The sequence below is a fragment of the Phascolarctos cinereus genome, unplaced genomic scaffold (assembly GCF_003287225.1).
Source record: "Phascolarctos cinereus isolate Bilbo 61053 unplaced genomic scaffold, phaCin_HiC Scaffold_4;HRSCAF=312, whole genome shotgun sequence".
Lineage (NCBI taxonomy): Eukaryota > Metazoa > Chordata > Mammalia > Diprotodontia > Phascolarctidae > Phascolarctos > Phascolarctos cinereus.
The window spans coordinates 501,532,115-501,554,629 of NW_027555847.1; the positions used below are offsets into that span (position 1 = coordinate 501,532,115).

General features: G+C 39.7%; 1 protein-coding gene across 3 annotated transcripts in view; it reads right to left on the bottom strand.

Annotated features, from left to right (window-relative positions):
- Nucleotides 1–9,200: 9,200 nt before the first annotated feature.
- The window catches only part of LAMA3 (laminin subunit alpha 3), a 319,129-nt gene continuing 305,814 nt past the window's right edge, over nt 9,201–22,515 (bottom strand). For all 3 annotated transcript variants that reach the window (XM_078153463.1, XM_020968691.2, XM_020968692.2), the window contains 7 exons: nt 19,195–19,387; nt 17,237–17,380; nt 15,208–15,367; nt 14,973–15,103; nt 12,478–12,571; nt 10,801–10,920; nt 9,201–9,784 (listed from right to left, as the gene is read on the bottom strand). In XM_078153463.1, coding sequence (XP_078009589.1) covers nt 9,639–9,784; nt 10,801–10,920; nt 12,478–12,571; nt 14,973–15,103; nt 15,208–15,367; nt 17,237–17,380; nt 19,195–19,387 — 988 coding nt within the window. In that variant the 3' untranslated portion in view covers nt 9,201–9,638. The remainder of the gene's footprint in view (nt 9,785–10,800; nt 10,921–12,477; nt 12,572–14,972; nt 15,104–15,207; nt 15,368–17,236; nt 17,381–19,194; nt 19,388–22,515) is intronic.

A 22,515-nucleotide genomic window follows, 5' to 3' on the forward strand; every position in this document is an offset into this window, starting at 1 on the left:
TGGAGACGTCCTCAAAACTGCTGGGTGGAACTCTGGAGAACATGGACTCAATTGAGAGGAATTAGACTTTGTGTTGTTTTATAAGAGTGAGTTGATAGACCATCTCAGCCCTTTTTAAAGCTACTGTTGCTTTCTTTTCTGAGAGAGCCTTATATCTCAGAAAAATTGAGTGTAGGTACTGGAGGTGGGGAGGAGGAGGAATAGGCAGGAGTCATTAATGGTGCTTTGGGTCGGAAGGGCAGAGGAGCCTTGTGTGCTGGCATGTTCAACCTGAGAAGAGGATATTGGCTACCATCTGCCATTTTCTTTCCCTTTTCTGAGCACATGTCTGAGACTAAGAGAGCTGAGAATGGACTTTTCTGGCCCTATAGATGGAAGCCAGAGCAGTAATAGAAGACTAAAATTTCATCCAGAAGTACACAACTACCTAGGGCCAACATATGACAATCCATATTCCCTGAGAGAATAGTTAATGGACAAAGTTATTTTTTAAAATAATATTTTAGTTTTTACCAATTACATGTAAAGACAATTTTTGACATTCATTTTTAAAAATTTCAAGTTCTGAATTCTCTTCCTCCCTCTCACCACCCCTTCTGAGTAAGCAGTTTGAAAAAGGTTATATGTGTGCAATCATGCAAAACATATTTCCATATTGGTCATGTTGTGAAAGAAGACAGACCAAAAAAAGTGAAAAATAATAAGCTTTGATCTGCATTCAGACTTCATCAGCTCTTTTTCTGAAAGTGGATAAAATTTTTCATCATGAGTCCTTTGGAGTTGTCTTGGATCATCGTATTGATGATAACAGCTAAGTCATTCACAGTTGATCATCGTACTATATTGCTGTTTACTGCATAGGATGTTCTTTCTGGGTCTGCTTACTTCCCTTGTATCAGTTCATGTAAATCAACTAAGTTATTTCTAAAACCCAGCTACGTCATGAGAGAAGAGGAGATTTCCTAACTGGTATGATGCCAGAATCTAGCCTTCTAGCCAGAGAAGGGAGATTTCTGACATTAGTGCTAGCCTTAAATAGTGTAGGGAGAATGTTCCATGAGTACCTCCAAGTTTTGAGAAAGGCATTTGGTCTTCTAGAAAGAGAAGGAGAGTTCCTAAGCAGCATGTCTCTTGGAAGGAGAAGAGAATTTCCCACGTGGCCACCATAACTAGAAGATGAGTAAGGGACTAAAGTCATGATGTGGGAATCAGAAAACCTTTACTTTGCACCATCATATTCCTGTGAGTATTCAGACAGGGGGGCTGCTAAGTGGCACAGTGGACAGAATGCTGGTCCTGGAGTCAGGAAGACTCATCTTCCTGAGTTCAAATCAGGTCTCAGACACTAGCAATGTGACCCCATGCAAGTCATTGAACTCTGTTTGCCTCAGTTGTCTCATCTGTAAAATGAGCTGTAGAAAGAAATGGCAAACCACTTCAGTCTTTTGACCAAAGAAAACCTCCAATGGGGCCATTAAAAGTTGGACACAACTGAACAACATACATACATACACACATACACATAAATATGTGTGTATCTATAGCTATCTATCTACATATATATATATATATATATATATATATATATGGATATATGGATATATAGATGGGCTCTATAGATTGTTCATTGAACTTCACGTCATAGACTGGATGATGGATATTTTGCATCTACCTGGTCTTTCCTTTGTGGATTATTAGGCCAAACTCTCTCGAATGACTGAATTTCACCTAGGAAGATCACCAATCTTTCAAGTCTCACTTTCAAGGCAACAGATGTTGATGCATAAGATGTAATTATTCATAGGGTAGTCTTTTTGCAAATACTTATCGTGAGCCACTAGTCCAATAGAAGGTGACCAAAAGTCTCATGTAATGGAGATTCTCATTGCCTTTGGAAGCACTACAAAACTACCTCTGTCAGCTACTTTGCCTCCTCAAGGAGAATCTGGGAGCCATGCTTACATTTGGAAGTAACTTCTATCTTCTGGTTTGGTCCATGATGAGGTTTTTGAGGTTGATGGGATTTAGGTCCTCCAGTGGTCCATTGTCACATAAATGGTCACTAAGCCAAGTGATTCTTACTTTAAAAGTATCAATAGTTGTTAATGTTTATAGATGGTCCAAAAACTATGTGACTCTTAGCACTATATGCCCCCTTTTCTGACACTCTGTGCCCATCATTGTATACAGAGAAGGTGGCTGCACAGGACTAAAGGCCATTTTATCTTGTGTATCTTGTTTGTACATGGCCATTTGCATGTTGTTTCCTCCAATAGACTATGAACTTTTTGAGAGAAGAGACTATGTTTTACCTTTTCTTGTATCTCCAGCACAGGACATAATAAACGCTTGCTGGCTGATTATTTTTGCTTCCTTCCTCTATGTGTTGCCATGGATGTAGTATTCTTCATAAACTGTATAGTCTATTTGTGCTGAACCTCTCTGTTAGTTCTTAGGAAGAAGACATAGTCTGTTGTTAGGACCATATTTAAAGCTTATGTAGTCCCTGCTGGAATAGAGTGTGTAAGAACCCAGGATAATTCTTACAGCACAATGAGGCACTGGAGTATAGTTGTCTCAGAGGAAAGGAACCTGCGACCTCGAGGCCACCTGCTGCTGAACTTTGTGAGGTTTGGATTCAAAGGGCCGCACTTGAGAACCTAGAGGGTCCCGTGTGGCCTTAAGGTCATAGGTTCCCCACCCCTGAGTTATCCCTTCCCATCACGGGGGTTAGGAGTATGATGCCCCTGTGATCTGGAATATCCATGTAACATTTTTTGGCTCTCCCTTCATACCAAAGCAGAAGTCTGAATTTTTTCTTTTCCTTTTATGGGTTATTTACAGTACCTTATTGTAAAATTTGGGTTAAATATTTGGTCATAAGCTCTGTGTAATCTTCTGGTCTTCACGTTTTTGTCTGCAGCTTCCACAAAACGCCCTGAAAATTCCATTTGATTTCTTAAGCCAACCCACGATATGGCAAAACTGTGATAGGGAAAGTCACAATATGGAAGGGATAACTGTAGGTCTTTGTGGAGCGATTGGTAAATCTCTATTTGTGTATGTTACTGACAGAACTCAGGAGAAAGAGATAGGAAGAGAAATTCTAATTAAGACAACAACCAAATGTATTTGATATCTGGGAATGAAACTATCAAGACAAATGCAAGGCTTAAATAGAACTACAAAATACTCTTTATAGAAATAAAAGAAGACCAAGATAATAAAGGGATAGTCAATAGCTGGGACCTGCTGATATAGTAAAAATGGCAATACTATCAAAATTACAGATTTAATCCATACATTGCCAAAGGAATAGTCTTATTAGGCAAAACCATAATGCATGTCATCTGGAGGAATAAACAGTCAAGAATATTCAAGGCATATAATAAAAATATAGGCACAAGTAGGTCTTTGGGGTATGAGATCTCAAAATACACTATAAAGTAACAAATATCAAAATTATCTGGTCCTGGATAAAAAAATTGGAAAGGTAGATCAATGAGACAGACATGCTAAGCAAGGCCTAGAAGAAATTCCCACAGCAGTCTATTCTTGAAGTAATGTTCCTTGCTCCTCCCCACCTTGCTGCTTAGGGAAGGGGTGCTTTGGAACTGGGGAGAAAGAGAGGAAGGGACACAATACCATTTGGAGGCAGAGTTCAAGGTGATTGAGAAATGCATGTTGGCAAGATGGTTGTGTGCCTTCTTGCCCTGGCTTGGAGATGAATACCCTTAGCCCTGTTCCATTATGGGCTTTCTGTGGCCAAAAAAAAAAAAAAAGGTCAGAGGTCCTTTTCAGGTACAAGACAGCTAGGACTGAAAAAAACCCAGATTGCCATGAATTCTAGTTTACATTAGAACCTACAACCTGTTTCCCAGACTGCACTGAGATCCCAAGTACAGAGTTTCTGTACTTTCATTTGACAAATGGCACTTTTTTGTTCATTGTAAGGAGACTAAAAAAACCTCAATCAGTGGAGGATGGTACAGGGGAAAAGGCTTTAGTTTTAGGGGTAGAGGAGTTAGGTTCAAATCCTGCCTCTGTAACTTGCTGTGTGACCTTGGGTAAATTCCCTTAACATCATTAAGCCCCAGTTTTCTCATTTATGAAGTCAGGAGGTTTGACTAGGTGGAATTTAAGGCTCTTTCCAGCTCTAAATCCATAACCTTATGATTCCAGAACTCCTGGTTTTGAAGCAATTTTTGTATTATGGGGGTGGGGTGGGACTTCCAGGGTTAAAGTAGTAGTGAGTTTGCCACTGCTTGGTAGATGGTTAATTATACATTGCTTATTTGCTTAGGAGAGAAAACAACTATGCAGTGTTTAAGCTTTTTTTCTCTTCTGTGGAAAGCCAAACCCATTATGTCAAGATCATGTGGTTAATGCTCACTGAACATAGCACATTCAAGAAAGCGATGGGATTTGCCAGTAGGTAATGTTTCAAAAGATGTCTTCAGATTCAATAAATCCATAAATGCATACAGCCCTTGATAGTGAGTCAGCACTATTCCATAGAAAAAGGCAGAGCTGAGAGATAGAAAGTTGCTGATTCTGTGGGAATTACAGAAAGGAGGGCATTTAGTACTTCTGCCCAGAAGGGCATGCACAAACCAATAGGGTAAGTTTGGAATTCCTCAGAACTGAACAGAATTGGGTAAGTGACTGCCAATGCCATCTGGTGGCTAAATGGATAAACCCCAATACAAAAATTCCTGGTTCTATAAGAATTAATGGGTAAAAGAGGGGGCATCTGGGGAAAAAAACAGTTTCCATTAGAATCATATACTATGTACCATAATAAATCCCCAATAACCTAAATATTGAGATGTGTTTCAAAATAGCAAAACAGGCTGTATCTTTTATGATAATGGCTATCATGCAACCAAATAGAGAAGAGGTCATAAAAGAAAGTATTAATCACATAATATTCCAATACTTTTGCACAGGTAAAATGAGGTAAAAAGACCAAAAGAAAAGATATGGGTCTGGGGGAGAAAGAGAAATCTTTTCACCAAGTATCTCTGGGAAAAGTCTGTCACCCAAAGCTTACAAGGAATTAACACAAATCTGAGACCAAGAGCCATCTTCAGTAAGAACTAAAGGACATGAACAATTTTCAAATGAAGAAGTATAAATTACCAATAACTCCCTAAAAATAATGTTCAAAATCCCTAGTAATCAGAGAAATGCAAAATAAACAACCTCAAGGAATGACTTCCCACCCTTAATACTACATGCTGCAATTCCCTGTATTTAATCTTTATATTCCCTTCACGCCAGCCTCTAATAAAGTCAGCCTCTGACACCTCAATGGAGTGTGCAAGTGGCCCTGGTTTTGAAAGCAGAACACAAACCCTAGTAAGATTGCACCCAAATGGAAGAGGCTTTGAGCACAGACCTGGTGGTGGACTGTACTATCTACTGTTCAAAGGTCAGCCTCGCTAAGTTTGGATAGGCTCATCACCAGGTGGGATACAGGGTTACATGTTTTTTTAGACATAGCAAATTTCAAAGGCCATCTCCTAAAGCTGCAAAGGGTTTGTGATTTGTATTGGCAGAGAGAATACTCACACAGAGCAAAAATCACAGATCTCTATGGGTTAGTGCAATATATTTTTCTGCACACAGTAGACAGACATTTGATAATACTTATAGAATGAATAAAAGGCGAAAAATCATTATGTATAGGAAATATGAGTCAGAGGTTTCATAATGAAAGTTTATGAATCAGTGAAGTAAGAAGAAACACAAGAAGACTTTTGCAAAATCATAGGGCCCATTAGGAACAGGAAGTCAGCTGAGCATCATTCAGTTGTGTCTGACTCTACATGACCCCATTTGGAGTTTTCTTGGCCAAGATACTAGAATGGTCTGTCATTTCCTTCTCTAACTCATTTTCCAGATGAGGAAACTGAGACAAATAGGGTTAAGTGACTTGCCCAGGGTCTCATAGCTAGTGAGCATTTGAGGACAGATTTGAACTCAGGAAGATGAATCTTCCTGACTCCAGGCCTGGCACTCTATGCCCTGAGCCACCTTGCTGCCCCAAGTCAGCTGAGCAAGACTTCAGTAGAATAGAACATCCTTAGGGGAGAGAGAAAATGACACATATTCTGATTTTCCCAGAGAAACTACAGGGAGGGAAAAACACAAGCTGTGGACACTATTAATTACTGAAATGCCTCCAAGCTTGAACTCAGGTCCAGGGGAGTGCAGGGCTTTTGCTCTAGGACTATAGGTTACAGTTGTAAAACAAATTATCATGTTGTACTCTATGAGTTTTTAAATTCCTTTTTCTCCATTATTATTTTGTGTCCAACATGGCTACTTTAATTGTGAAGAAAGTCAAAATTATAAGGGAAGTCACAAAATCACAAGGTAGCTGCTTGAGATTTTCCTATGACTCCCAATTAGTTTGATTAAGAAAAAGAATGGTGATAAAACAATTTATGATACCCACCCTGCAGTTGTAAATCCCAGATTGCTCCCCTTTTAGTGATTTTTTTTCATAAACTAGATGTGATGTGATTTTCTTCTTAACTTTGTAATGCAAATCTTTACTTTCTCCTAGTTTTGGCAGATATAATCCAAAAAATTATATTCTTTTGTTGTACTGGAGTATAATAAACCTGGTTTTTGCCTCCTAAATCTCTGAATGTTGATAGCTTTAACTGGCAGGCTGTATCTACCAAAGAATCTATGTTGAGTCATTTCAGTCATTTCTGACTCTTTGTGACCTCATTTTGGGTTTTCTTGGCAAGGATACTGGAATGGTTTGCCATTTCCTTCTTCAGCTCATTTTATAGAAGAGGAACTGAGGCAGACAGGGTTAAGTGCCAGATCTGAACTCACGAGGATATCTTCCTGATTCCCAGACCAGTGCTAGATCCACTGTGCTACCTAACCTAATGAATCCATGGATATTTCCAAAATAGTTCCTGGACTTCATAGCCAGTATTACACAGATACTTAATAATTATATCATTTATATACTATCTTATAAATATTATCTCATTTGATTTTCAAAATAACTTGGAAGATGAGATAATTGAAATCCTAGAAATTTGTGACTTGTTTGTCAAAGGTCATACAGCAAATAGGGGTCTGAGACAGGATTTGAACTCAATTCTTCCTGACTCCAAGTCGACTGGTACTTCTCTCATCCCTTCTCCTTTGATATTTCCAGCTCACTGGGTGTAACTTCTGCCATGTGAAACTTTATCAAATCAGGCTCTTTTTCTGAATTGTCCCTATCAGCATTTTCTTCTCCTGATGTTTTTTTTAATCATCTTCACAGACTTCTGTAAACCTGAGATATGACAAAATTGAGACAAGTTTCTCTTTCCTGTCATATGTTAGTTTATAAATGGAACCAGATTTGAGATTGCACCTAATTTAACTCCACATTTCCATGTTAATGAAATAGAAAACAAAACAAAACAACATCCATAGGTCAGAGATAAAGGAGACTATTCATGACTGAGCAGGTAGTAGATCAATAAATAGAGCACAGGACCTGGCATCAGGAAGACCTGAATTCAAATCCAACTTAATACTTCCTAGCTATGTGACCCTAGGCAAGTCACTTAACCTGTCTACTTCCATTTGCTCATATCCAAAAATGGGTCTAATAATAGTATCTACCTCCCAGGGTTGTTATATGGAATATGATAGTAGTAGTAACTTCAGTTCAGTTGTTTCTGACTCTTCATGACCCCATTTGGGGTTTTCTTGGCAAAGATGCTATAGTGGTTTGCTGTTTCCTTCTCTGGTAGATTAAGACAAACAGGGTAAAATGACTTGCCTAACACCACAGAGCTAGTAAGTGTCTAGGGCCGGATTTGAACTCATGAAGATGTCTTCCCAATTCTAAGCCCAGTACTCTATCCACTGTGCAACCTAGCTGCCCTTAGCAAACTTAAAATGCAGCTAGGGCTAGATATTTGGTAGAGGAATTGTTTGTAGACCTTTTCAGTCTGGAACTTGGAACTATTTCTTCTACATGCTCTCTTTCACGCTTTTTGAATTACAGGTAAATTTGCTTATATGCATTCTCAATCTCCCTTTAATCTCCTTGAGTAGAAATAGTTGTTAGTAGCTCACAGTTAGAGACTTTTACTTGTCTTTTGAGAAAGTTAACTTAGATCTGCTTTATATGGTCAATATATGCCAAATACACTAGCTAGTAAATCCTCCCATTTCTCTGACACCTTTCTGTCAATCCCAGTAACCTCTTCTCTCTCCGAGGCTAAGGTCTTTCCAAACTCAATATGGCCTCTCTATTCCCAGAGGCATTAGATTGGAGGAAAGATGGGTTTCTCTGTGTTCTGGCAACTTTTTCTGGTTCTTCCCCTGCTATATCCTTCACTTTCCCTCTATGTTTAAATACAACAAGCATTTATTATGCCCTCCCTATAATCAAGAACTATGGTTAAGCACTGAAGATACAAATACAAAGAAAAAGGAAGTTTCTGTCCTCGAGGAGCTTACATTCCGATGAGGGAAGATAAATCATTAAGCAGAGTTGAAAAAGAGGGTAGGGAGGAAAAGGTACACCTCAGAAGCACATCCTGGAGAAGAATGAAGCATAAATGCCCTGGCCCATCCCCAAAGTGGAGGTATCAGAAGGAAATCACCAATGGGAGAAGGGAGCCAGCATGGAGGGATGTCCCAGGGTGAGGAGCCCTAGGCCCTCAGTGAAGTTTTAGGGGAGAAGGCAAAATCTAGAGAGTCAGAAGTACAGCTGAAAGGGGAGCTATTCTTTTAGTAATCAGAAAACTATTGAACACACCCAAGTAACCATTCCCAATTTACTATAAATTGGTGGGTACAACTGTGAAGAATAGGCTGCGACCTGGGGCTTCCTGTTAAGCTCAACAGTGCCCAGCAGAGCACCATTTTGATGACGACTGGGCAGAATTTCAAGTTGGTGTTCTTATTTGTTTCCCTTCCACTATCCCCTAAATAAGTTATTTTGACCACAGTCCCCAAATAATGTCAAAGTGTGATGGCAGTTGGAACCAGAAATTTTGCTTTATTCCTCTGTAACGTCCTTAGAGTCCTGCCTCTAGAGACTCTTGTCTCACAAATTCATGTGTTTGTTGCAGGGAAACTACTGCACTGTAAGCATACAAATTAGGACAATTAGATTTTTCCAGTATAATTCTGTGTTAATGTTATGTAAAACATCAGAAAACTGAAAGAGTATGTTGCATTTATTTGGGCCCATAAATTATAACCTCGTGTAACACATGCCAAAGTTTCACTTTAAAGTGCTTCAATTTCCACTTATGTTATTTTTTAACAAATAATAAATCATGTTCTGCATTATAAACATATGCTATTTTGCTCATCTTTACAAATAAACAGCATTTTATGTAAAACATACACGAATGTCAAAGACTTGTACAATGCCAATAGGAGAGGAGTATATGGGGCCATCAGTAAGCATGAGATTGGCTGTTGAGCCATCTGGGACAACATTTTGATTCAGGAATTATTTTGAAAAGAGTGGAAAATGTGGGTGTCTGGGAGTCAGTATTCAAGAAGGTGAATTCCATGCCATTCAGGCCTTGGATGGCTCCATCCACACTGTTTTCCAAGGGCTTTCTCGTTATGCACATCACTGGTTAGAGTTAGTAGACAGGACAGCCATTCAGACTGACAGCTCCCTGGACTTCTGAGGCCTTAGTGACAGAGACAGCTACACTGTTGATCATGACCTTCTTCATGCAGCCAAAGAAGGGTTTTTGTACAGGCAGCTTCAGTGTTGTCAAGTTGGCTGAGAAAAGAAAGAGAGAGATACTTAATATATGACCGGTATGGTTAAAATAATGGATAGGGCAAACAGTGTATTTTAAAAATTTCTTCAGATTCTTGTAGGAAAAAAAAAACTAACTAAAAAAAAATCATCCAGTCCCTCACCTCCCTGACCCTATGCAGGATATTCCTAAACAACATGCTAATAAATTAAGATCAAGCTGATCCTTTAAGGTCTTCAAGGAAGGTCTTCTGCCCTAAACTTAAAGATCATGGAATAATTATAAAGCTGATACCTAACCAACTTTGGGGGAGAAATAAACTCATCAGGAGAGCAGAGAGATACTTATAGACATTTAATATTTATTTTGATATTTCCAGTCTCACTGTCTCAGGAATCAGAGAACCTGAGTTCAAATCTCACTACTTATGCCTACAACCCGTGTGTCCTGGGACAAGTCATATAACCTTCCCAGGCTTCAATTTGTTTATCTGTAAAATGATAGAGCGGGTCAGATGGCCTCTGAGGTCCTTTCTAATTTTAGCTCTCAGAGCCCATGATCCATTATCTTGTCTACATTTGACTTGCCTGAGTCTCTACTCCCAGCTCCATGAGGCTAACCAGCTCACTAGTAGAGAGCTGATGACAAAGAAGGGAGAACTCCTTTCTTTCACTTCTCTTCTCAATCCTCTGCTCTAATCACTATGCTAGCTAATTCAGCTTCTTATGAGGCTCCAAAAAGCACCTAGAGAACTGTCAGAATGAGGCAGGGTGCAGTAGCAGCAGCAGTTTGAACCAGCGAATACAAGGGGACTGGCAGCATCACCTTGGCTCCCAAATGGGCCTGTGATGCTGGTATTTTGGGTCCTCGATTACAGCAAAGCCTCAAGCTCTCCAAGGCCCAAGCCCTCCTGAGAAAACCAGCACACGGCTGCTCTTGGCATCTAATCACCAATCATAAATCTAGTGACTGGATTTGATATGATTGTCTGAGAAGGTTAAGAGAAACCAATGTAATCATTCTGAGGAATAGTCACCTGGGATGCCTCCCAAATACAAAGGCTGTTGGATGCTGGCCGGCAGGCTAGGCAGCTCTCCAGTCTCATAGTTGCTATCTGTGTCCAGGTCGAGCTGCAGCAAATTCTCCTTTAGAGTGACTGTGTGGAAAACGAAGCCAGTCAGTTACACTCCCTCCCTGAAAGGAGATTTCCCCATATGTGAGTAGCTACTTGAACTATGATATCAGTTTGGCCTTTACATGTGTTTATTTGTACTTGTCCTCTGGAAACATGGTTTTCAATAACTGATTCCAAATTCATCTTGACACCAAATATAGCTCTGTGTAAACTGCTGAATCCCATTCCCCAATCCAAACAAAAATATATCCTTGTTAATAATAATAATAATAATAAATCATGTTAATAATCTCATAATTATAATGTTATCCCAGAAGGCCTCTTTAAGTGGGAAAAAATAAAAAAGATCCTGACTTTAAATGACAAAGAATTTATGTCAGCATAAATTCATTCTTATATGTATATATGTGTGTGCTGAGAGGCAGTATGGGATAGCGGATAGACAGCTGGCCTTGGAGTTATATCTGGATTTAAATTCTGGTTCTGCCACTTTTTGGCTGTGTGACCTTGGGCAAGTTATTTAACCTCACAGGGTCCCACACCATTCTCTGAATTATACTGACTTAATTGGTAGAGGAAAAGCCTCACCACGAGCTCCCTATCTCATGAAAGCACAGAGAAAAATCTATGCATATGCATGCATATGTGCACACATACATACACGTACACATATGTGCATGCACATGTGTCTGCATATACATAGATATGTTGTATTGTGTGGGCATGTTTTTGAAGACAGTGCCCACTATGGATGATGCCTCACATTTCTACAGCACTTTAGGGTGGACCAAAGGCATTTCTCACAACAGCCGGGAGACCCAGGCAGTACAAGTATCTGTTGCCCCTGTTTTCCAGGTGAGGATACTGAAGCTGACTGAATTGTCAAAGCCGTGATACTTGTCTCCAAGAAAAGGTCACTTTCCATAGTCACACACTTCCACACAGTCACACACTTCCATGAACTAATGTTGCCTATGTTATTTTTCTTTTCAACCTAAGGCTTTGCTTACTTAATTGTCCTCATTAACGGCTCAAAGCCCACCCAAAAGGTATTTTTAAAGCAAAAAAAAAAAAAGCCCACCCCAACAATTACCCTTAGGAACACACAGTTGATTTGGTGTAGTGGGGAAAGTATTGGATTTGGTGTCAAAAGACCTTCATTGTAGCCACAGTTCTGCAATTAATTAGCTGTGCAACAGTGGACAGGTCAATTCACATTCCTAACCCTTGTTTTCTTCATCTGTAAAATAGGGATTATAAATCTTGTACTGCCTGCCTTACAAGATTTTAGTGAGAAGTCCACATAAATGAAAGCTGTTCTTTGAATCCACTTACCAGGTTCAAACATTATATTAATGTAATAACATATAAGAGGAATTGAATTCTTAAGTCCTATACACAATTCAGGGGCTTGGAATAGCTCTATCTTAGAACAGAGACATCGTGTTTAACTTTCTCATTGCTGGCAGGCATCGACTGAATTGGTAGGCACTAGCGTTAACTAAAAGAGGTCCCAAAAGTTTGGAAACAATCCATTTTGAAATGGGAAGTCATTTTTCCTAGCATCTGCTACCATACCTGCTACTGAGTGCCACTGTCCATCACATAGAGATTGCTTAGGTGTGACTGATGTCAGCATCTCACCAGCCCCACTGTCCACAGAAGCAGTGACCTGAAACACATAAGGACTTTTTATATGAGTTCTTCCAGGAAGAGAAGAGGCTTTTTTTGGTTCTGTCCCTCTTGCCCCATTAATTCCATTGACATTCCCTAGGAACACCCAGGTGTTGAGCACAGAAGAGGGATTACAAAGAATCTACAACTTGTGCTCACTCCTCACATTGCATACTCCTGACTGTCCAATGCTAAATGAGATGCCTCCAGTCCCAAAGAAGGACCAACGATGCAGAGCAATAGTGCCACTCATGTCCAGTCTATTCAGATGATGTTTTTATTCGCTACTCAAATAAGATTGGTAAATATCAGTGATCAGTAAGTTAGATGATAAGTCTTTCCTGTAATTTATACAGAAGCACATCTGGCTTTGCACCCATCAGCAGGTGAGATTTGATAGGCCAAAGGTGCTGCTGCCTGGGACACATGCCCTGGTGGAAGGGCTAGGCAGCCAGCTAGATAAAGATGCCAAAAGAATACCCTGTATTTTTATAGTGGCTTTTCTTTGAGGAAATTAAAAATGCTTTCTAGGCATTATTAATGGCATATCAAATTTCCAGGTAAGGAAAACTGGGGTGATATTTACATATTATTTACATAAAATCTGCACACAATTAGATGATGTGGCCTTTTCTGGCAGTTTTTGAACTAAATAAAACTATGTCATTTTCTTCCTTCAAGTGGAGGGTTCTTGATTTTACTTGTAGTTCATCCTTTCATATCCAGGGGCTCTCCCAGCTGACCTCAGGGCTACATTGCTAGGGGAACGAGGGAGCCCAGTGCATTTTTGGACACGTGTCATTACTGGGACATTTTTCATTACAGCAAATCTAAATGTGTGTCTTTGCAGATTCTACCCGTTAATGCTTAGTTTTGCCCTCTGTGACTGAACACAGCAAGCCTGATTTTGTGTGATAAATTCCTTCCTTCCATCAAGCCTCCTTTTGTCTGCCTAATTCCTTAAACTGATTACCTTTGACTTTTTCATGCTCCACATCCAATCAGTTGCCAGATATCAACAGTTCTACTTCCACTAACATCTGCTTTTCTGCACTCACAGGGCGTACACCCTAATTCAGGCCCCTAATAATAATAATAATAGCTAGCATTTATATAGCACCTACTGTGTGCCAGGCACTAGTTAACACTTTACAAATATTATCTTATTGGATCTTCACAACAACCCAGGGAGGCAGGATTTGTTATTATCCTAACTTTACAGTTGAGGAAACAGGTTAAGTGACTTACCCAAGGTCACATAATTAGTATCTAAGAATGGGTTTGAATTCAGGCCAGCACTCTATCCACTCTGCCATCTCCCTGCCCCCATCCCATATACCATAGTGTCAGCTTCTAATTGGTTTCCCTCCCTAAACTGTCTCACTTATCTAATCCACCCACCTCCACAAAGCTGCCAAAGTGATATTACGGAAGCACAGGTGTCTGACTATGGCACTCTCCTCCCCTAAAAGCTTTACTGGCTTCCTACTGACTCCAAGACAAAATAAAAACTCCCTCGGCTGGCATTTAAAGGCCTTCACAACCCTGTAGTCAGCCTAGCTTTCAGGGCTTTAGACATTATTGACTTTGAAGTATTCTCCATTCCAAGCTGGCCTGCTTGCTGTACCTCACACACATCTCCTGCCTATGTGCCTTTACACAGGCTATCCTCCATTTCTGGAACGTGTTCCCTCCTTCCCTTCACCTGTTATAATCCCTCATTGCCCTTTCCCTCCACAAAGCTCAGCTCACGTACTGCCTTCTACATGAAGCCAGTCCTGATCCCCGCTAGCTACTAGTACTCTCTTTGAATTACTTTGTATTCACTGTATATACTTTATTGATATACCTGTATACATCTTATCCCATCTCCTCACTGCCCCTGAGAAAGCAGGCATACTCCTTGAAACCAGGGATTGTTTCATTTCTGTCATTGTTTTCCAGGCACCTAGTATAGCACCTTGAACGAAGGGGGTGCTTAATAAATGTTTGACCAATTGCTCATATTGCATGTTGGTTACTGTCCTCTGGACCCTCTCCAACTTATCAATGCTGTTTCCTAAAATGTGCTCCCCAAAGCTGAACCCAAGAGCGGGGGGGGGAGGATTTTTGAGTGAGGATGTGATATAATTACAGCAGTTCATGAGCAGGTTCATTTCACTGACTCTCATTAAAGAGTTATAAAAGGATTATTGTCCCCACTTTACAGGTGAGGAAGTGTGGCACATGAATATTAAGTAATTCGATAAAGATAAAATAGCTCCCTAAACTCCAGAGCTATTATTCTGTCTTCTCCCATACACTGGTCAATCACAGCCTTCTGGAAATGGGCTCCAGCCTCATCCATAGCCAGTGTGCTCTTCCCATTCCAATAGAATGGAAATAGAGCTATCACTCACCTTTCCTTCCTCCATATAAACACTTAAATGCTGCCCAGGGTGTCTTCCAAAATGCATTAAGATTCCATTGAGGCTTCTAGGACGAATGCTGACAACTATTTCAAATTCTTTTCCCTGCATCCAGGAGTCATCTTTTAAAAATAAAAATAGTTAGAATTGCTTATCAAAATGCTCAAATAAAAAGGAGAGTAAACTCAAGACTCAGAGACAGAAACTCCATGCATTTGTTAGTTACCAAAGCTGATGTGCCCGCCTTCTTGGGAGAAATACACTCCTTTCTCAAGAGGGCCACCCAAACAGGGGGCTACCCCAAAGTTTTGAGAGGGGGTGTCCAAGGCCTTTCCATCCAGCTTAAAGTTCCTCAGGCATCCCACAAAGCTGCTCTTGGGGAGGCTCTGCAAATATTTGGAGAAAAAAGGGAACTTTAGAAGAAATGAACAGCTCTAAACAATGTATGTACATAGATTAGAAAGGGAAAGGCCAAGAATGGCTTATTAGAAAATAAGGGATGGTTGGGCTTGGTTGTAGGAAAATGTCTGTCTCTTCTCCTTCCATATATAGATAAAATATGTATGTATGCATGCATATATATATATATACATATATACATATATACATATATGCTATGCATACAATGAGTATGTGTGTACACATATTCAATCACATATACCAGCTATATACTAGATGTACACACATATACATATGTTCCTACATGTAGGTATATATGACATATATATTTAGAGAGATATATACATGTACACATAACATATATACTATAATATAGACATGTCATATATAGAGAGTATAATATACATAAGCACATTTATACAACTGTGTGCATATTTTTACACACACACACACACACACACAACAAACACACAACAGGGAGGTAAGATGTGCAGCAGGAGAGACCTCTGTCCTATAATTCTCACACCTGCCACTTTACTTCCTTGAAGGTACAAAACATTTTCCAGATTTTCTTCTGATTGAATTAAGAGTTTAATAAAAGGCAGTTTTAGTATATGAAAAGGGGCCAGTGAATCATGAAGTTCTAAAAATATGATCAAGTGGAAAGTTGCTAACCACATCATCAAATACATCAAGTCCTGATACTTCATAAATGTTCCACAATTAAATTAGAAGGCAAGTGAGGATGTTATGCACCACTGGGATAGTTTGAATTATTGAAAAACACTCATTAAACCCAGTGGGTGCTTATTGTGAAGAGAGTTAAATGCAATATACAGATATTCATTGGCACTAACTGCATTTTTGTAATGAGGTCAACAAGTAATATGGCCCATCTTATGACAGATGCTATGAGCTATCTAAAAAGTATTTATTTAATAAATAGCCAAATCATAATGGGCTAAATTAAAGAGGAGTGAATGATCTGAGGGTCACGTTGTTTATTCAATCCTTCACCCAGAATAGGCACTAAATAAATGTTGAACCAGATGGAACAAACATTCACAGTCAGATAAGGCACCACGGAGGATAGGAAACTTGAAGTGGAAAGGGATGCCATCTGGGGGAGTGAATTCCCAATTATACGAGCTCTTCCAGTAGAGGCTCAATGATGACATGTGGGAGGGGGTGTGTGTTACAGAGCAGATTCTCTTTGGGTGTGGGCATGGCTTAGTCCAGATGAACTCTGAAGTCCCTTTCTACTCCAAAATTCTGTAGCCAATCTGGTATTAACATCAGAGACAAGATACGCCTGTCCCAGTAAGAACAGACAACTGATTTGAATCCCTATGGTACATAAGAAAAAGGTTTTTATAACTTAACATCACTCACTGAATCAGTCTATATTTCAAATCTCTCAGGATCCTGAGTCCTTGTGGCTGACCACAATTTAAAGTTAATTATGTAATTATGATCCCTATGGGTTGACTATAATATTTAGTAATCAAGGGCCCCAAAGTGTCCCAGCACAATGCACTGAACCAATGAGTTATGGATAAGCTATGAAGAAATTTTATTCTGTTCCTGCATATCCTGGAGTGAAGACAGTAAGAATTTCAGCTAGCACAGCCATCATGGAGAGATTGGTCCCTGTTGATTCACTCTGGGTCTTATGATCTCCTTAGGAATGCAGAGGGGTGAAGAAAGAACTTCTTTGGGAGTAGAATTTGGGGGTTTATGAGCATTAAGTAGATTTAAAAAAACAACAATCTAGAAGTAAGGCATTATATATCATGATTATGGTTATAATTCCATAGCTGGAATATTTTCATCCCTCGAAGAGCCGAAGTATTTACCTTCAGTTTCACCCTAGGAGAGGCCCCCAGGTAAATCAGCGGTGGTTTGATAGGAAAGATAGTATCCCCAGCCAAGCTTCCTTCCTGGGCTTTTAGACCATCTAAAACAAGATGGGCCTTCCTTCCCTCATGCCCGAACATGACCTTGGAGAGAAAGAAAACATCCAGATTTAGATTCCTCTTTGACTGAGGAGTTGGAGCTGAACTTGGCTACTAGTTACTAGAATCAGAAAGAGAAAAAAAAACTCACTTTGGTGGCCCTGCAGACAGTTCAGTGGTGGGACTTGCCCACCGTCCCCACAGCCAATCAGTGTCAAAGCAATGGCTCGACCCCCAGGGTCCTGATGCCAGCTCTGGTCTCTTTTCATTCTGCCACACTGTCATGACATTATGCTTTCTTGTAAAAGAGGCAACGGGGTATGAGGCCTGAGATGGATGTCAGGAAACCTGGCTTCTAGTCTCAATTGACACCAACTAGCAGGTCACTAGACCTCTCTGGGTCTTAGTTTCCTCTTCAGGAAGAATAGAGTGTTGGAGTAGATGATGTTTCTCAGGAGTGTACTGGTAAATGTTTAACAGCTAGTGCTTCGCTCCCCCCCCCCCAATATGTATGACATACTTTTTTTAATCTGCATCATTAACATGTTTCTCCAGCATTTTCTTAAGCCTAGACGATCAACAAAACAATAAATCAGAGCCTCGTTTGTAGTGTTTGCTGCTTTCTGAGGGGTAAATGCTCCCACAGAAAATACAACAATTGGTTCTCATGAGTTGGTTTGAGCTGGCTCCAGAGCACTGCTATTAACATTTTATACAACTAGAAATCAGAAAGAGGCTTTGCTGGTAAAGAGATTATGAAAGCAGCCTGAATGGGGAAGGAGGGAGGGTTTGGGAAGCTGTGGAGGCAGAATGGGGTACAATTGGGCAAAGAGAGTATTACATCATTTTGCTTAGATGGCCAGCTTGGAGAAGCAGTGCAGTGGGAAGAGTACTGGATGTGGATTCAGGATAAGGACACAAGCTTGGCACCATGTATAGATTCCAGACTTGGAATCTGCAGGACCTTAGTTCAAATCATACCTCTGACACTTAATAGCTATGTGACTACCCACAAGTCACTTAATCTTCCTAAACCTAGAAAGTGTATGTGGGGGGCAGCTAGGTGGCACAATGGATAGAACACCAGCCCTGGAGTCAGGAGGACCTGAGTTCAAATCTGGCCTTGACACTTACTAGCTGTCTGACCCTGAGCAAGTCACTTAACTCTAATTGCCTAAAAAGCAAAAAATGAGGTGGTCAAACTAGATAACCTCTGAGGGCCCTTCTAACTCTACATTTATGTATGAGCTTAGCTCATACATTAAGTATGAGCTAAGCTCACACTTAGCTATATGACTAGGCTAGCTTCTAAGACTTGGTTAACTCATTTGTAAATTGGGGATAACAAGACTGTAGCGCTGGTCTCTTAGTATTGTTTTAAAGCAAGATAATTTATGTAAAGCACTTTGTAAAACTTACAAGTGCTACATGAATGCCAGCTATTATTATTATTATTATTATTATTATTATTATTATTATTATTATGACCTAGGGAGCAGGAAAAGCAAGGTAGATAGAATAACACAGGTAAGCCTGGTCAAAGTTTCTGGGGAATAAAAAAGTTTGTTCCATTGTGGTGTCTTTTATAATATTATACTTTTATAAGCTTCTCGGTGTTGAGAAAAAGTTGCATAGACACAGCGTGTTAAATATTTAAGACAGTGAATGTATGGGAAGGTATATTATTGCCTCTTATTGTTCCTTATTAGTTCTCCAGGCACAGGATCTAAACCCAGAGGTGGAGTTCCTGGCTTGATTCTTCTCTCTGAAGCATGTTGGATCTGTAAAGGGTCACGTCTATGGCACACATATTTCAGAGGTTTGGGCTGTGAGTTTTCCACTGCTATAGTACATCTTACCGTGTGCCACTTCCCATCGTTGAATTTCTCTTTGGTTTTCAGTCTTAACTTCTTTCCTTCCGCCCTCAGTAAAAAGACAATGCGTCCCTTTGCAATGTAAAGCACCACCGAGGAGCTCTTACTCCCTGCAAAAAACATCAGTCCTGAAGCACTGGAAGTTGTCCGTATATCCACAGCAAACTGTGATCTGTAACTGAAGGAGACAAAGACAGGATGAAGCCTTTTATGATCACTCGTAAATGCAGAGAACCAAGGGGGAGGCCAGAAAGAAGAACAGACAAGCAGGAGAGTTTTGAAAGCTATCATACATCTAAAAAAGAAAATCAAGCTGTATACAACAGAGACCTGCAATTTCATGTACAATTTTCCTTTTTTTCTGTTCTACTATGCATATGCAAATGCTCATTTTATTTGGTATTTGTTAAGTTCAGAATGAAAAGAAATTTTGTTAGGAAAAAAAAAAACTTGTGCAATCATTCAGGAAACTGAGGTACAGAGAGAAGAAACTTGCCCCAGGTCATACATCCTACCCTTCTCATATTCTTTGACATTAACATAGAGTAACTCTTCCCAGTTCAATTGCTGCTATTTATCTGCTCTCCTAGGGAGTTGCTATGAAATTTTATGATGAGATCTAGCTGGTTGTATAATTGTATATTGAATAGCAGGGTGGAATTTTTATGCCCCTAAATATATATTACTTTTTACATATGCTCACAGAAGGGTGAGTGATAAGAGGCAGGAGGTTATTTCCCTCTATGATAATATGAAAATAATTAACATTTACATAGTACTCTCAGGGTTTCATATTGTTTTATAAATATTATGTGATATTATCTTCAAAACAACTCTAGGAGGCAAGGTACGGGAAGCCAGGTGGCACAGTAGATAGAGCACTGGCCCTGAAATCAGGACGACTCATCTTTCTGAATTCAAATCCAGCCTCAGACATTAACTACCTGTGTAACGCTGGGGAAATCACTTAACCCTGTTTGTCTCAGTTTTGTCCACTGGGAAAGGAGCTGGAGAAAGAAATGGCAAACCACTCCAGTATCCTCGCCAAGAAAACCCCAAATGGGGTTACAAAGAATTATACATGACTGAAATGACTGAATAACTAGAGATGAAGAACTTGAGGTAAACAGAGGTTAAGTGACTTGTCCTAGGTCACACAGTCAGTAAGTGTCTGAAGCTGGATTTATGCTCAGGTCTTCCTGACTTTGGGAATGAGTAAAGGACATTACAAAACTGAAGCTTGTCAAATCTATGGATGAACATCAGATATAAAAAGTGTTTTATAGCAAAGTTGTATCTTAAAGAAGCAGCTTTCTGCTTCTAAGGACTGGCTAATGTTCAGTAGGGTTAGGGAGAGATCCAAATATCTGGGATGTTATATTCTGTTGCATAGTTACAGTTCTCATTAATGCAAATAATGATCACCAATGGCCCTTACAGCACTGAGAGAAATGGGAAGAGGCAGAAATTTGTGTGACAGTTACCCTTTTTCATCCAAGTTTCCTAAGGGCTAAATTAATTGTATAGTGTATCAAATGAGTCAGAGCAGGCAACTGAGAGCCTGAATAGGAACAAGAGGCACAGAATATACAAAACTCTTGAATCTTCTTGAAAATGTAAATAACAAAGGAGCAGTGTTAATATTTGGAGTTAAAGGATTTTGACAAGTAGGTCTACTGAAGGTGAGCTATTTGTTGTTGGCAACCCTCTCTGCATTTCTGTGAGCTCTTTGTTTTTTATTTTATAACTGTGGGATGATATTGGCAGGGAAGACAGGAGTCTGACATGTTACTTATAACAACAGCTTACATTTGTGCTTTATGGTTTACCAGGAATTTTCCACATAACACCCTAACGCTTAGTATTTGTTAGGAAGATGAAGCCTCACTATGTTACTTAGTTGTCTGACCTTGGGCAAGTCAGTTTCCCTATCTGTCATATGGGGATAAAAATACTGACCCTGCCTATGTTACGAGGTTGTTGTGTGGACCAAGAGATAGGGTATGTAAAGTACTTCATGGACCTTAAATTGTTATTGCTAAGTCATTTCCGTAATGTCTGACTCTTCATGAGCCTATTTGGGATTTTCTTGGCAAAGACAGTGTGGTGATTTGCCATTTCCTTCTCCAGTTCATTTTACAGATGAGGAAACTGAGGCCAACAAGGTTAAATGACTTGCCCAGCATCACCCAGCTATTAAGTGTCTGAGGCCAGATTTGAACTCTGGAAGAAGAGTCTTCCTGACTTCAGGCCCAGCTCTCTATCCATGGCACCATCTAGCTGCTATTTAAAGTATTACATGAATATCACTTATCATCAAGGTTAACCTAGCTTCCTGAGTAGCCATCCTATAGAAAAGAGTCAGGGAAATGGGCTCATAACTATAAATGCCATTTATTTTTGCCTTCCCTTTTAGGCTTATGTGCAAATTGTTTCTCCAATTGGGTAGTCAAAGGGGTTTCAAAGAGGGCCGCGATGAATCAATCTACAGAACAGTGGCAGTTTCTCTGGTTGGAAGAGGCTTTCTCCCGTAATACTTTATTACCATTCCTTTCCTAGATGCCCTGTTCATTTGTTCAACTTGCATTCTTCTCATTCATTATACTTAACCTTCATTTTCATCTTGCTCCTTACTTACTATTTCCAGTTTGTTTATCCTGCCCTCCCCCCACAAGATGAAAGGAAGTCAGTTGCTGTCACCTCCTTCTCAAAAGAACTTGCTGCAGTTGTGTTTATTTGGGAGCAAGGCAAACATATGGCTACAGAAACCTTACAACTTATTTGTGAACAATCTGACTTTTCTGTGGACCTGATGATTTGCCTCCAGGAGACTGTAAGCTCCTTGAGGGCAGAGACTGCTTCATTTTTGTTTTGTATCCCCAGCACCTAACACATTGCCAAGAACATAACGAACACTTTAAAATGTTTGTAAAATTAAACAGAACTGAACATTCAAACTATGTAGGGGATATCAGCCATTGCATTAACATATGTAAAGTGCTTTGCAAACCTTAAAGCACTCTAGAAGTGCTATTTTTATTATTATTATTATTATTATTATTATTATTATTATTATTATTATTATTTCAACTGCAATGTGATTTCATTAGCATGTGGAACTCACCAACTCCCTCCACCAGTGCAGACTGGCACAGGCTTTGCAAATTATAGTCTTGGAGAATTGCCTGGGGTACGAAATGACTTGCCCAGCGTTCAGTGAAGTTGCCAGTATTTATCAGAGGCAACAGCTGAACTCAGCTTTCTCTGACTCTCCATCCAGTATGTTACAATGACTTGTCTTTTTGA